The 15,233-nt window shown below is 41.6% G+C and overlaps 2 protein-coding genes across 3 annotated transcripts in view; one reads left to right on the plus strand and one right to left on the minus strand.

Annotated features, from left to right (window-relative positions):
- Positions 1 to 14,329, plus strand: part of ap5z1 (adaptor related protein complex 5 subunit zeta 1) — a 39,262-nt gene extending 24,933 nt beyond the window's left edge. Inside the window, exon 17 of one of the 2 annotated variants that reach the window (XM_055651035.1) lies at positions 14,034 to 14,329. In XM_055651035.1, coding sequence (XP_055507010.1) covers positions 14,034 to 14,109 — 76 coding nt within the window. In that variant the 3' untranslated portion in view covers positions 14,110 to 14,329. Of the gene's footprint in view, positions 1 to 902; positions 1,596 to 14,033 lie in introns of those variants that run through there. The other variant, XM_055651034.1, reaches the window with a different exon arrangement.
- LOC129706651 (ras-associating and dilute domain-containing protein-like) overlaps positions 2,833 to 15,233 on the minus strand; it is a 46,618-nt gene continuing 34,217 nt past the window's right edge. The window contains 5 exon segments of the mRNA XM_055651033.1: positions 2,833 to 7,310; positions 7,818 to 7,957; positions 10,298 to 10,437; positions 11,539 to 11,938; positions 13,278 to 13,468. Coding sequence (XP_055507008.1) covers positions 7,211 to 7,310; positions 7,818 to 7,957; positions 10,298 to 10,437; positions 11,539 to 11,938; positions 13,278 to 13,468 — 971 coding nt within the window. The 3' untranslated portion in view covers positions 2,833 to 7,210.

Consider the following 15,233-nt stretch of genomic DNA (forward strand, 5'->3'; position numbering starts at 1 on the left):
ATGCTATAGGTGAGCGGTGTGGAGCAGTGATTTTCAAAAATGGATCAGAATAATACTTGAAGGGAAAATATTCCAGATTCTGGGAAAATAAACAGAGAAACAGAACACAAGAAACTACAGATGCTGGAATCATGGGGAAAAAAAACACAAAGTGCTGGAGGAACTCAGCACCTCAGGCAGCATCTGTGGAAGGAATGGACAGATGCCATTTCAGTAGCAAACCCCTAATGTCAATTTTAGGTTAATAGCTCAGATATCTCAAGTGGAGTTATATTCTGAACCTTTCTTTAGATTTATAAATGTAAACATATTCATTTCATCCCTTTTGAATGTTATAAATGAATTATGTTTGTGTATGGCCATGTGCAGTAATGCCTCAACTAACTGGCCACATCAAGTTCATTTTAATTGGTTATTCCCCTTTACAATTTACCATAACACAAACAAACAAAGGCATGAAAATAACTTCAGTAACATAACTTCATAATGGGTTTATTGAAGGAAGGTTTAACTTGCTGATACACATCTTGTTTTGGAGTTGATGGATGTCTTTACCAGTTCGTCACAGAGATGATGTTTATTTGCACTTAAAGTTTTTTTTTGAAGGAAAAGGTAGACAAAAAAAGCTGGAGAAACTCAGCGGGACAGGCAGCATCTATGGAGCGAAGGAATAGGTGACGTTTTGGGTTGAGACCCTTCAGAATGATGTTCGGGGGTGGGGGGAAGAAAGGAAGGGGCGGAGACAGTGGGCTGTGGGAGAGCTGGGATGGGGAAGGAGGGATGGGTGAGCTGGGAAGGAAAATGTTGGTTTGTGACGATTTTGTGATGAAACCATTTGTTTTTGTTCAGTAAGCCGAGGAAAAAAAAATCTTCACTCACCCAGGGGTTTACTTTCTCTCCAGGGTCTCCCTGTTCCTGTCCAAGATGCGTCCATTTGTCCGGAGCGCTTTGATTTCCTCCTTGTACAGCGAGGATGATATTCAGGAAATCCTGGCCCGTGCCAATGAACTCAACAACCTGCTGAAAGCTCCAAATGTAGCACAGCTCATACTGGGACCCTCTGCAGACATTGCCAGCCCACGGTGGTACAAAGATACAAACGCTTCACTGCCCCTTACCATGCAGACTATTAGCAAGGTGCTGCAGAGAAATCCAGGACCCGGATTCCCTGCATAGGACATTTGGACATTTATACCGAAGATAAACACAAAATGCTGGATTAACTCAGTGCGACAGTCTGAAGAAGAGTCTTGACCCGAAACATCACCCATTCCTTCTGTCCAAAGATGCTGCCTGTCCCGCTCAGTTACTCCAGCAATTTGTGTCTATCTTTGGCCATATTAACGTTTGTGTCTGTGTGTGTGTGTGTCTGTGTGTGCGTGTGTGTTTCCTTTCCAAGTAAGTCAATTGTTTACATGGTCTTTGAGTTCTTCAAAATGTCTAGTAACAGGGATGCCAACTTTTCAAAGTTGTGGAGTGAAAGGCAGTGTGTGTGTGTTTAACAAGTTGACATGCCCTTTGTTTCTGTCTGGTTCACAGTTCTTTTTAAATTGTGAAAGATTTCCATTTGACACTTAAAATATATATTTTTTAAATTGTGTCAGAATCGTAATTGGATGTTCCGAATTTAAAAAGCACGTATCATAAATATAGATTTAGGTCACCCATTTATGTTTTCAAATCTATTCATCCTGCAGTTTCTTTTATTAAATATAAGAGAGCCAAAAATAGCTAGATGAACACATCCCACATCTCGAAGGAACACTGGAAATTGCTGCCATTTGCAGTCTCAGTTTAATCACCCTCAATTAGTTGGTGTGTATTCAAGAAACATTATACACATAAGCATGTGATTGATGCAATTTGTCCGTGCGTGCAAAATGAGAATTTAATTATATATTTCTGTGCAATCAATGGTTAATTACTATTACAGCCTGAGAGAATTTGCAAGATAATTGAGAAATAAACAATTTCTGTTAGACTTTCATAATTTGAGTTAGTGTCAGTGAAGCCTTCACGTGGCTGTATTCTTGGTGAACTCATGAAGTCTGCTCTAACAAGGTTACTTTTTCTTCTCTGCAATTAGACCCAGCATTTAAAAAGGGCACTAGTGTTGCTCTGTAAGTGCAGATTATTGATGCATGGCCATCCACTTTTATACCGTTTGTATTTTTCAGTGAGGTTACATATTGTTAATTTGTACCATACACCTGTTCCTTTATTATAAATGATTACTCCTTAAACGTGATTCACAGGCTAAATGTGAAGTGCTTATGAAGGATATCATTTGAGTCGACCTGCAAAATCGGGCATCAAAAATCACATCAGTATCAAGATCACGTACATTCCATATCTTGGCCTTGTTGCTTTTTGGAAGGGAATTATACTTAACAGCCAAATTACAATTTGTTTCCTTGTTTGAAATGCTTTCACTCTAAAGTCTAATGAGGGCTTCTGACCTGCAGGTTTGCGCAGAGTTTTCTCACAAGGTTGATTTTCTCTTTTCTATCAACACTGCCACCCCCACCAAACCCATTTGTCATGCCTTTGGTTACAAGTGCATACGTTTCCTTGGGAACCTCACCTGTATGTTTAGGTCTGAATTCTGATGAAGTTTCAATGGTCAACTTGTCAGTAGGAACAGGCGGAAGAACGTGCATACCATCCTGTACTGATTGCACTCTTAGCAGCCAAGGTCAGTATAATGTTTACAAGAGTAGGAATATTGATTTCTACTTTACATCCTTAAGGGGAACTGAGACCTACTGCATTGCCTCTGCACTCCCAGATCTTGGTCATGAATGGTAACCGAGTACCGACTAGCGCCCTCTGATCTTTTTCATCCTGCAATAGCTCTGTGGGTAACTACATAGCGATGATCCCACTGAATAAAAGTAATACTTATTATGAATAAAAGATGCTGATGAATCCATGAAAAGTAGTTTTTATTTTGCATATAATTTTTCAGAAATGTATACATTTATAGCTTATATTTGAAATATATTCTGAACATTCCTATGTCATTAAGTTACAAAATATATTATTTGAACAATACATATATTAACATTTAATAATGGAGGTATAATTAGTATCATAATACTGACAAACCTTGAATTGCAAAAAACTATTGAAAGTGTAGTGGGTGTGTTTTAAAACAGTTTTGATAAGCGCTTCACAAATTCAAAACTCAATGAGATCAGTCTTGTTAACAACCTACTCATTGCCTGAGAGTTTTAATTTTGATAATTTATCAGTCTGTCAACTATCCAGCTTTGGAATGAGATTGGTGATCAAAAATGTAAATTGCATCCTTGATGAATTTAACTTATGGCACTTGATTATCTGCAGAACATGCCGTCTTTGGATGAATTGTTCGTGAGATTAAATATAAAATAGTAATGCGACTTAAAACTAATTCTGTAGAATTACAGTTATATATTCACATTAACACTAATGTCCCTTTGTTCTTTTACATTTAGCTGTCATCGACACCTGCTGTCTAACTTCAATGTCGACACAAAAAACTGCAGACGCTGATATATATCAAAGATAGACACAAACTACTGGAGTAACTCAGCGGGTCGGGCAGCATCCCTGGAGGAAAAGAATAGATGACGTTTTTGGTCAGCAACCATTTGAAGAAGGGTCCTGACCCAAAACACCACCTAGCCTATTCCTCCAGAGATGCTGCCTACCTAACCTGCTGAGTTACTCCAGCATTTTGTGTTTACTTCAGGCTCATTATCTGATTGAAACATCTAATTTTTTTTTAGAGGAAAGAGGGTAATTGCATATTTTATTTTAAAACTGACAGTGTCTACGTGGCAATGTTCTAAAAATAACTCTAAATTAAATCTCTGCTTCCTGTATTAACTTTAAGCAGCTATCTGTCTTGTGTTTGTTAACTTTAAGCAGCTTTGTCTTGTGTTTGACCATCTGAACACAGAGCAGTGGGTGTGGAATTTATTTATAAGAATACTCAAAGCCTAGACCACCACCGCGTCAGCATAATAGTTCTAAACTAAGTACAAAACATTAAAAGTTGAAGTCAAAAGTTAAAAAAGATCTTTAAGAATAAGACAAGATGATTGTTTAACATGGTCTGTGTTCCTGCCCACAACAGTCATATTCCCAATGGGATGTGGGGGTGGGTCATGTAATTTTTCTGTTTGGCCAAAGCCCCCAACATCTTATGCAATTCTCAAATTTCTGGCAATATTTTAAGAAGCAGTTTCTTGGACAGAGCCTATTGGCACATCCAAGAACAGATGTGAAGAGAGTTATCTCTCAAACCTCATGTAAAATGAATTGCAGTACAACTACTGGTACTTTGTGGGCAAACTGACAAACATTGTCATAGGGGCAACACAATGGCACAGCAGATAGAGCTACTGCCTCACAGCACCAGAGACAAGGTTCTATCTTGACTCAACACCTGTCTGTGCAGAGTTTGCATGTTCTCCCAGTAACTGCGTGGGTTTCCTCTGGTTTCTCCCCACATCCCAAAGATGTGTGGGTTTGTAGGTTAATTGGCTTCTGTAAATTGCCCCTCGTGTATTGGGAGTAGATGAGAAAGTGGGATTACATAGAATTATGTTTCTTGGTCAGTGTGGGCTGAAGGGCCTGTTTCCATGTTGTATCTGTAATCTGTGACATTGTGTACACACCGCGAGCCAACTAATATCAGTGAACCGAATAGCCATCTAATTGTTTTGATTCTGTTAAAGGTGGGCTGACCTGATGACTTGGCAACAAGAGCAATCAAGAGAGAGTTGCTCTTAGGGCTAAAGGAATCAAGGGATATGGGGGAAAAGCCGGAACGGGATACTGATTTTTAGATGATCAGCCACGATCATATTGAATGGCGGACTGCTGCACCTATTTTTCCATGTTTCTATGTTTACTCAGCTCCAGCACACAGCACCTCTCTGACTGCACTCATGTCCTGAGAATTAATCTCAGTCTTCTAATTTCTCTCATTTGCTTTAGACAGACATAGATGTTGACCATTTGGCCCATCCAGTAGGTGCCAGCTGTCAGAACAATCTCATCAAATGAAGGGCAAAGGTTTGAATTCCAGAAGCAAAGAGTCTCTAACAGTGTCCCTCAAAACTTGTGCTGCCAAATCTTAATTGTACCTGCTGAAATTTACATAGAAAAGCCATTGACCTGAGAAGTAAACTCTCTGTCCATCGATGCAGCCTGGTCTGCTGGATATTTTCAGCATCTTCTCTTTAACACTGCTGATATTTTGTTTTGACAGGGAGAAACTTTGCAAGTACTCTTTAAAATGAATGCATGTGTTACCTCTGCACACCTCACATATGGTAAAGTATCACTTTATATAGGATTCTTAACACGTCTATCCTACTTCAACTGTTGTGGCAGGAGGGTTTATTCTAGTTGAAGCCCCACACTAACAGATTTAGGGCTGAGGGGAGAGAGATTGAATTTGATTTAAAACAGTAACATAAATCTTGTAATTATCTACATTTATTTAAGTAAAATGCATTTTAAAATTACTATTGTCAGGTGCCATAAATTGGCATTATGTTAATGTATAAGAATTTTAATTCTATCGTTATACTAGTAAAGGGCCTGACCCACTTTCACGACCTTTTTTATGCGTGGACATTATTCATCAGGCTAGAAAAACGCCCTGACCTACTTGATGCCACGAGTACCCACAACTAGAATCACGGCCTGCTACGACCTAACTATGACTTCCTACGACCTTGTGACGACCATGCTGCGAGTACGAGTCAAGGGCAAACCCGTCAGTGGTCGTGAAGGTGGGACAGGCCCTTAAATGTACAATTGACTTTATGTTTTACAAAACATGTAGTCTAATGTTGGAGCAACCATTAAATGTGGTACAGACTCACTGGAGCATTTCCCACTTTGGCCCTGGCTGACTAACTTGCTCCGTTAGAGTATTGATAGGGATTTGCTCCTACATCAGTAAAACCCTATAGATTACATGCAAATATTACACCAATCAAAGATATAACCCAAGCAGCCAGGCTCATTTGTCTAATATTTAAGAGGTTCTTAAAGCAGCAATTTTTAAATATATCTTTGGTCTAACATATTAATTTACATAATAATTGAAGATTTGGTTTCATTGATCAGCACAGCATGGATTGGGCACCTGAGCCAATTGCTATGATGGAGAAAGTTCTTGGTGAAACCAGATTCCAGTCAGTCCCAACTTTATTCAACGTTGGATTTTGTCAGGATACTTGTACTAAAATTGACCGACATTTACAAATGTAGGAAAATACTTTCTTGAACATGTTCCTAGGTTTTTAAAACAGTAATTGTTCGAGGTTCTTGGGGAATATTAAATTAGTGCAGCAGTGTAGAATGGGTAGCTAACTGAAAGACACTTTGCTGAATGATGTGCTATATTTAATGGACCCAGCTATCAGCCTCGTCTATGCAAATCCAACAGTGGGCAGAAATCCACAACCCTCTGATTGAAATCAGAAAGCTGATACTAGTGTAGTCTTAAGGGGCATGGTCTACAACTCTTATTGTCAGAGTTAATTTTTCCTTTGTTTCTTGCCACAGAAGGCTGTCGAGGCCAAGTGAATGGATATTTTTACAGCAGATAGATAAATTCTAGATTAGCGCGGGTGTCAGGGCTTATGGGGAGAAGCCAGGAGAATAGGGTTAGGAGCGAGAGGTAGCAGAGCCATGATTGAATGGTGGAGTAGATTTGATGGGCCGAATGGCCCACTTCAATCACATGACCTTTATTAGTTTAAATCTTAATTTTTCTTCGGCAGAACTCGGGAATCAAAGTTTCAACTGCATCCAGTTAGATCTCGAGTAACATTAAAAATAAATGGAATCTCTGATCACACATGTGACATTTGCTTGGCCTTTACTAACCTCCATTTTACAATTATTATCAGGTGGAGAGCATTGGTATATTTAGGACACCACTTAAATTTTCATATGTGGCATTTAAAAAAATAATCTCTTAATGATTTGAGGTGATTTTGAGCCTTTTGTGGTTGCTGGTTTTTAAATCATATTTGGACAAAAATGATTTTTTTTTTTGGAGAAATTACTTTGTATAAACTTGTAACATCCTAGGAGGGAAAGCAGGGGAACAGCTACAATACAATTCTTCACTGCCATTTGTCAACCACGTATCACTGAAACATGAAAGGATGATGAGGTAATGTCCAATACCTGAGAACTAACAGGACGAAGCACTGATCTTTTCAGCAATGAGGAAGTCTGACTTGGCAATGAGGAATCGTGGTCTCTCGCCTGCTGAGCGAATCAGGCTCACTGCACTGCAATCAGAAACAAGAAAATAGCCCCACAGTCAAGGATTCCTAGACTCCAACGTGTTTAAATATTACATCTCAGGCTAGGACTTTACTCCTACCTTGGAATGGAGGGTGGTGAGAAGTGACCTTACAGAGGTTGTACAAGACCAAGAGAGAATAGGGTAGATGCACAGTGTCCCTTACTCGGTGTAAGGGAATCAACAACCAGAAGACATAGGTTTAGGTGAGAGGGGAGAGATTTAATAGAAACCTGAGGGACAATTTTTTTATACACAGGTGGGTATATGGAATGAGCTGCTAGAGGAGGTAGTTGAGGGAGGTACTATAACAACATTTAAAAGACCTTTGAACAGGAAAGATTTAGAGGGATATGGGCAGATAGGACTAGCATAGATGGGGCATCTTGGTCGGCATGGGAAAGTTGGGCCTAAGGGCTGTTTCCATGCTGTTTGACTCAGTCAATGCAAGTATCATAAAGTTTTATTTGTTCAGATGGTTGTCAGTGATTACCTGTCATAATCTGCCCCAATTAAGCTGGTTCCATTTACTGCCAGGATCCTGTCCCCGATTCCCAGTCTCCCATCAGAGGCTGCCGGGCTGTCAGGCAGAAGGGTTCTGATGTAAATGCCGGGCGATTTTAAGGTTGTATGCTGCAGATAGATGAGAATACAAGGTCAAAATACACATAGATGTTCTTATTCAACACAAAGAGCTAGATTGGGCTCTTAAGAGCTAGATAGGGATCCTAAAAATAGCGGAGTCAGGGGATATGGGGAGAGGCAGGAACAGGGTACTGATTGGGGATGATCAGCCATGATGACGTTGAATGGCGGTGCTGGCTCGAAGGGCCAAATGGCTCTACTCCTGCACCTATTGTCTATAATTGAAGAAGGGTTCTGACCCTAAAGGTTGCCTATCCATGTTCTCAAGCTGCCTCACCTGCTGAGTTACTCCAGCACTTTGCCTTTTTTTGTCAACCAGCATCTGCAGTTCCATTGTATCCACAAATAGTTGCAGCGCACGTAGTTCATTGCACTCGCTCAAACTCAAGATTGGGAGTGCATAAAATAAGAATCTTAATTGCTAATGTCGCAGGTAGTCTCATCACAAAAGAATTTTTTTAATATTTTATATGGTAAGCAAAATTCATCTAACGATTAAGTAAAATAAACTGATTATAGAGTTTTTTGTCAATATATTCAATTAAATTTCAAACATATCTGCCGTACAAACCGACAGATCATTGCACCATGTTCAAGAAGGAACTGCAGATGCTGGAAAATCGAAGGTAGACAAAAATGCTGGAGGAACTCAGCGGGTGAGGCAGCATCTATGGATATACTTTTTTGGAGGAGGAGCCATCTTGGGGAACGGCTGCTAACCAGCAGCCGTCCGTTTAATCCATTTTTTTCAGTTTTTAGTAAGTCTTGTCTTTCGTTTGTAGGAGAAATGGACTTCTTAATGTGGGGGGAAGGAGGTAACCTTACTTCTAGGTCCCTACCTGGTCGGTGAGGCAGCTTTTTCTCCGGGCTGCCCGTCGACCCGTCCTCGTGGCCTACCAGCGGGCTTGGAGCGCCGTTTCCTGGCGGGGACCGCCCAGCACCTCGGCTTCGGTGGCGGCACAGCGCTGGAGCGCTATCGTGGTGCGGAGCGGGCGATGCCTTGCCTGGGTCGCCGCGCTGGATCGACGCGCTGGAGCTCCGGTGAGATGTGACCGCCGAGATCAACACCTCCGGGCTGCGGGTCTGCGGAGCGGAGCGGGCGGCGCCGACATTAACATCGGGAGCCTGGGAGCTCCAACCCGGTGCGTCCCTGTCGGCTTCGGAAGCCGACAATCCCCTGCTAGGAAGCAGCCGTTCCAGGTGGCCCAGTCGCTGTGAGGACTCTCCCAACGCCGGAGCAACTCCACCCGGCCAGAACGGCCAGGAACATCGGGCCTCCGTAGAGGCAATAGCGGTGGCCTCAAATAGGCCTGACTTCTGGGAGAACTGGGGTTGGGGACTGGACTTTGTGCGTTCCCCCACATTGGTAACCATTGTGGGGGGGATGATTTTTCTGTGTGTAGTTACTATGTTAGTCTGTGTCCAAGATGGCTGTCGGAAGGGAGAGTGTACGCTGGCGCGCTTTAGCTGCCGCTGCTCTCTCTTCACATTGTGTTTTTTGATTTTTTTTGATTTTGTGTCTTTGGAGCGATTTCTATCTTTAATTTGTATATTGATGATGTCCTTATTATTTATTTTTCTCCGACTATATGTTTTTTTCTCTTCTGTTTAATCTTTGTAAGGTGTCCTTGAGATTTGAAAGGCGCCCGAAAATAAAATTTATTATTATTATTATTATGGAGTGAAGGAAATAGGCAACGTTTCGGGCTGAAACCCAGAAGGGTTTCGGCCCGAAACGTTGCCTATTTCCTATTTCGTTGCCTATTTCCTTCGCTCCATAGATGCTGCCTCACCCGAGTTTCTCCAGATCACTGCCTGAGTTTCTCCAGATCATTGCACCATTGATTATAGAGTGATTTTGTGACTATAACAAAACAACTGGTTCTTTAGAACGGATGTTGATGATTCATTAGCTGCTTTTCTTCTCCACTGTCTGACATATTTCAAACATTTTCTGATACAAGGTGGCTTTCCATTTGATCCCAAAGTGGTCTTTTGACATTGAAGTTCTTTTTACAGTTGTCACTTGGGTGGAGGAAGCTGGAAATGGCTAAGACTGACTGTCAGCGACCGATTTACACTCTACCAGCTCACAGTGGCATGGGATCTTTACATCCATCAGAAAGAGCAAATGGGCTTTAACATCTTATCCTGAAGACTGTATCTCTGATGGGCAACATTTCCTCGGTACTGTACTGGAGTGTCAGTCTAAAGTTCTGCATTTAAGGTTCTGGAGTGCGATTTGAACTCTCATTCCAGAGTGAGAACGCTGTTTGCTGAGCGACTGCTGATACTATTGCTGGAGAAAGAATCATTCATCTAACTCACCAGTCCATCGATCAGTCCCATCCCTAAACCAACAGGTCCCCGCGGCAGCTCCACAACATATACGCAACAGAGATCATCATCACCAGAGCTCAGGCTCGAAGACGTTGGAGTCGGTAGATCATATGTCGCTGTTACTCTTCCTGGCAAAAACACAAATGCAGACAGACATTCACTTGGTGCCCTCAACAACTACAGGCCATGTTTATATCCAGTGGGCAGTGGCTTTCTTTGAATCTGGAGAAAATATTCTGAATTCGAATTTTCTCAACCTATCTTTGTAAGAACCAGACAGATTCCTGGGATGTCAGGACTGTTTTATGAAGAAAGGCTGGATAGACTAGGTTTATACTCTCTAGAATTTAGGAGATTGAGAGGGGATCTTATAGAAACTTACAAAATTCTTAAGGGGTTGGACAAGCTAGATGCAGGAAGATTGTTCCCGATGTGGGGAAGTCCAGGACAAGGGGTCACAGCTTAAGGATAAGGGGGAAATCCTTTAAAACCGAGATGAGAAGAACTTTTTTCACACAGAGAGTGGTGAATCTCTGGAACTCTCTGCCACAGAGGGTAGTTGAGGCCAGTTCATTGGCTATATTTAAGAGGGAGTTAGATGTGGCCCTTGTGGCTAAGGGGATCAGAGGGTATGGAGAGAAGGCAGGTATGGGATACTGAGTTGGATGATCAGCCATGATCATATTGAATGGCGGTGCAGGCTCGAAGGGCCGAATGGCCTACTCCTGCACCTAATTTCTATGTTTCGATCTCATCAACAAGATTTAAATCATCTCCCACATCCACAAACAATCCCCATTGTGACAGTCTCTCCAATAATATGTTCCTGATCCATTCAACTTATACAACATCCACCCAACTCACACTTGCCATTCTTGTGCCCAACTGATTTCTCCACCACTTCCTTAATGGCGGATAGATCAGATCTAAAGACCTGGGTGGGCATTCTAGGGTACAAGGCCAATTCTATCTCATTCAACCTTGTGCACAACAGCACTGTGTGGTACAACAAAACCATAACATCTACTCATTCATACTGTGCATGAGCCCACCATAATCTAAGGCAATGTTTTTTTTAAATGCTTATTGGTATTTTCACGATATGCTCAGTTTAATTTTGACTAAACCGTAGACCAAACCACCACACGGGATATTTAGAACTTCCATTTCCCAGGCGGTGCTTCATTCCCTCTGCAATATTGGATATTGTTGAGCATTCTTACAGTTACCTTCTCCCTCGTTGGCTCTGCTTCTGTGGTGGCCGTTTCTCCGTGAGTTTGGTGCAAGCCTACTATCTCCATTTGTCTGTACATGGTCAACATTCAATGGTGTATTTGGAGGAGTTAAGAGGCAGGAAGGGTCAGATGGCTGCACATTTTGCCCAGGGCCTCTGCGCCTCCCCTGGGCAGTCCGTGGATGCAGGTTGTGCTGTTTGTGGCAGGTACTGAAATCACCATTCGATCCACCGACCCAAGCAGTGCTCAACCTAGTTCCATCTATTTCTGCATCAAAATTATTACTGAGGTGATTGTTTTGGCCTGATTGTTGATCTAATATCTTGAGATTGGAAAATGTGGCTAAGTTGTCCGATGAAAACTCATGACAATTGTAGTAAACTGGAGATTCAGCCTGGAAAACACACAGTGGAAGAAATAAACCCATAGTTAGAGTAATCCACACAAATTCCTGAAAGGACACAAGAATGCAACCATCTTGATAGCTCTAATCCAAACAGATGAAGAAAAGTATTGGTGTTTTTAGCTCATTTCAAAAGCAGTCCAAACAACTGGAGAGCTAAGTACAAAAGGCAATTATTCCAGTTATGTGTAACCCACTATTTGACAAAAAAGATTGTTATGGTCATTCAAAATGAGAATTGTTTATCCAAGAACTACTCTATGCATGACCAGTTCTGATTTTCTCAGCTTTTTTTTTATCTCTTACTTTGATTACAAATATGATTAGGCACTTTATAAGGTCAATTAGGTTCATTAAATTACATAGGTTTGGTTCAAAACACAAAGCAGTATTTCATTTCCTGTTATCCAGAATGGAGATGAGGAGGAATTTCTTTAGCCAGAGGGTGGTGAATCTGTGGAATTCATTGCCACAGATGGCTGTGGAGGCCAAGACATTGGGTATATTTAAAGCAGAGAATGATTAGTAAGGCTGTCACAGATTATGGGGAGAAGGCAGGAGAATGGGATTGAGAGGGAAAATAGATCAGCCATGATTGAATGCTGGAGTAGACTTGATGGGCAGAATGGTCTAATTCTGCTCCTATGTCTTATGGTCATGTTCATATTTAGTGCTGATCTGTGTAGGAGTAAAACATCTTATGAGCAGGCGAATGATCATCCTTGTTGCTAGGCAGTGTATGTTTCTAGGGCAAAAAAAAAAAATCACTGGATAAATTGTTGTATCAAGCACCGCAATTAGATGAGTGTTGTCCATTTTTAAAAAAAAATAAAAAATAATAGGTGGCTATAAACACCGCCTGGTTTACTTGCCCAATTAAACAGCAATATGGAAAGGAACGCAAGGATGCTGCATTGGTATTGAGTTTGGGATACTGTTACTGAGGAAGCAGCAGAGCAGTAACCAAGCACGAGGGAAAGCAGCACAGGACAAGCTAGTCAACGTCAGGTTGTGGAGCTATAGAGATTGTTCCAAGTACAAATGCCTGACACCAGACCCCTGAGACAGGCACTCTGCTCTGAGCTCTGGTGGCATGGGACCGGTGCCTGCATTGTCACATGTTAGTCTTTGTGCTGATGTGTATCACTTAACCTTTCACTGTCCTAAATTCCATCTGTCGCTTGTCTATCCATTTAGCTGGCCTATGTTTCCTTGCAATCCCATACTATCTTCCTTACAGTTGGGCAATGTGTGTGAATACAAGAGAGTATCATACAGTGTAATCATTGTAGATGATAGCTACACGTTTGTCCTTTGGGCAACACTCTACCTGTAGTTCCTTGCTTATAGAACATCCATTGTTTGACTGGAACTTGGTGCGCAGACTCCAAAGAAAGTGGCGTATATACAACAGGTGCCTGTACAAGTTGTCCTCCACAGTCTCTGCATCCAGATCCACCTTAAAATTACTGGTGGGCAGCACCAGAGGAGGATACCTATGAAAACTCAGCAGAATGTCCTCTGTGGAGAAGAAAATATATGGGAGTTTGTCACAAATCTGATCTTATAGAGGTGTACAAGGTGTATGTACAGGTGTGATATAGAGGTGAGAGGAATAAGGAACGGGTAAACACACAAGCCCAGAGTAGGGGAATCGAGAACCAGAAGACATAGGTTTAAAGTGAGGGGGGGGAGGGGGAGGGGGCTGAGATTTAACGGTAACCTGCGGGGAGCATTTTACACACAAATGGTGGTGGGTGTAAGGAACAAGCTGCCGGAGGAGGTAGCTGAGGCAGGTACATGGATAGGGTAGGTTTGGAGGGATTTGGGACAAATGCAGGTAGGTGGGGTTTGTGTAGATGGGGCATGTTGGTCAGTGTGGGCAGTAGGCCAAAGGGCCTGTTTCCATGCTGTATGAATCTATGAAGAGGGGTGGGCGTGAACATAATTTCTATATTGGTTTTCAAGATATGGACATCTCAGCCAGGCTGGTGTTTATCCCTAATCTCCCTATAGACCTTTGTGCATGATATACACAATTTCTTCCAGAGACTCGATCTATTTTCCTTTTAACCTCCTCTTACAGTGTTCGGGAAATGGCCCAATGTGTCTTGGCCAAGCTGGTGGAAAATGACAGAGGGTCCAGAATTTATGGACACTGAATGAAGGAATTTGACAAAAGAACAAAAACAATAAAAGTGTTTCATTCAACGTGTGTTTAAAGTCTTGGATAGCTAGCTAGACTGCACTCAAACAAAGCCAGCACAATCATGGGTTGAATACTCCTCCTGTTGATCTGAGATTATGCAAGTACTGATCTATTTCAATAAAATGAATTTGAACAGAAATTCCTTTTGGAAAAAATCTATGAAACAAACCCTAAGAACTACGAGGTGATTTTGAAGTGATATTTACCACTAATGCACCAACGTATACATACTTGGCTAATAAAAAAAAAACAATTATTTAATTCAATTCTATTCAATCAGTACTGTAATTCTAAAAATCATTATCAACAAACACGTTTGGTAACAAGGTCGGGGTTAAAGGAGAAAGAGATAGCAGACAGTGATACAGTCATACAACTGTGCTATAAAATGCTTCTTACAGTAGTGAGGTTCACATTAGTTCTGGGAACAAATATAAACCAGACTGCTCCTCATTGCAACTTGACCTGGCACCATCTGAACCTGGAATGCTCCATAACAAATATCATCATTACAGACTGGTGGGTGCCAATTGTGATCTACATTGTGCAAATGGGAAAGGTGAGTAATGTCAGGAGTCACAGGGACTTACTGAAACCGACTAGGTGTAAGTGCACAAAGCCAGCATCAGGACTCTACACAGAGCTTCACTTCACTTCATATATTTTTATGAGCTAACAGGAGCAATAGATCAACATTCCAATCACTGGTCTCAGTTAGACACATAGTGTTGGAGTAACTCAGCGGGTCAGGAAGGATGATGACTTTTTGGATTGAAACCTTTCAGTGTGAAGAAGGGTTCCGACCTGAAATGTCACCTATCCTTTTTCTCCAGAGATGCTGCCAGACCCGCCCGAGTTATTCCAGCACTTTGTATATATCTTCGGTATAAACCAGCATCTGCATTTCTTTCCAACACACACTCCTCTCAGTTAAACAGGCTTGGGAATAGTCAGTCTATGGCCAGAATATCACTGGGTACACCAGCTACAGTAGACGTACTGCTGGGAAACAAGGAATCCTTCTTTTCATTTGCTTTTAAAAGTGTGCAAACATCCATTCCTTTCAGTGGAAGCAAA

The sequence above is a fragment of the Leucoraja erinacea genome, chromosome 20, assembly GCF_028641065.1.
Source record: "Leucoraja erinacea ecotype New England chromosome 20, Leri_hhj_1, whole genome shotgun sequence".
Taxonomy (NCBI): Eukaryota; Metazoa; Chordata; class Chondrichthyes; order Rajiformes; family Rajidae; genus Leucoraja; species Leucoraja erinaceus.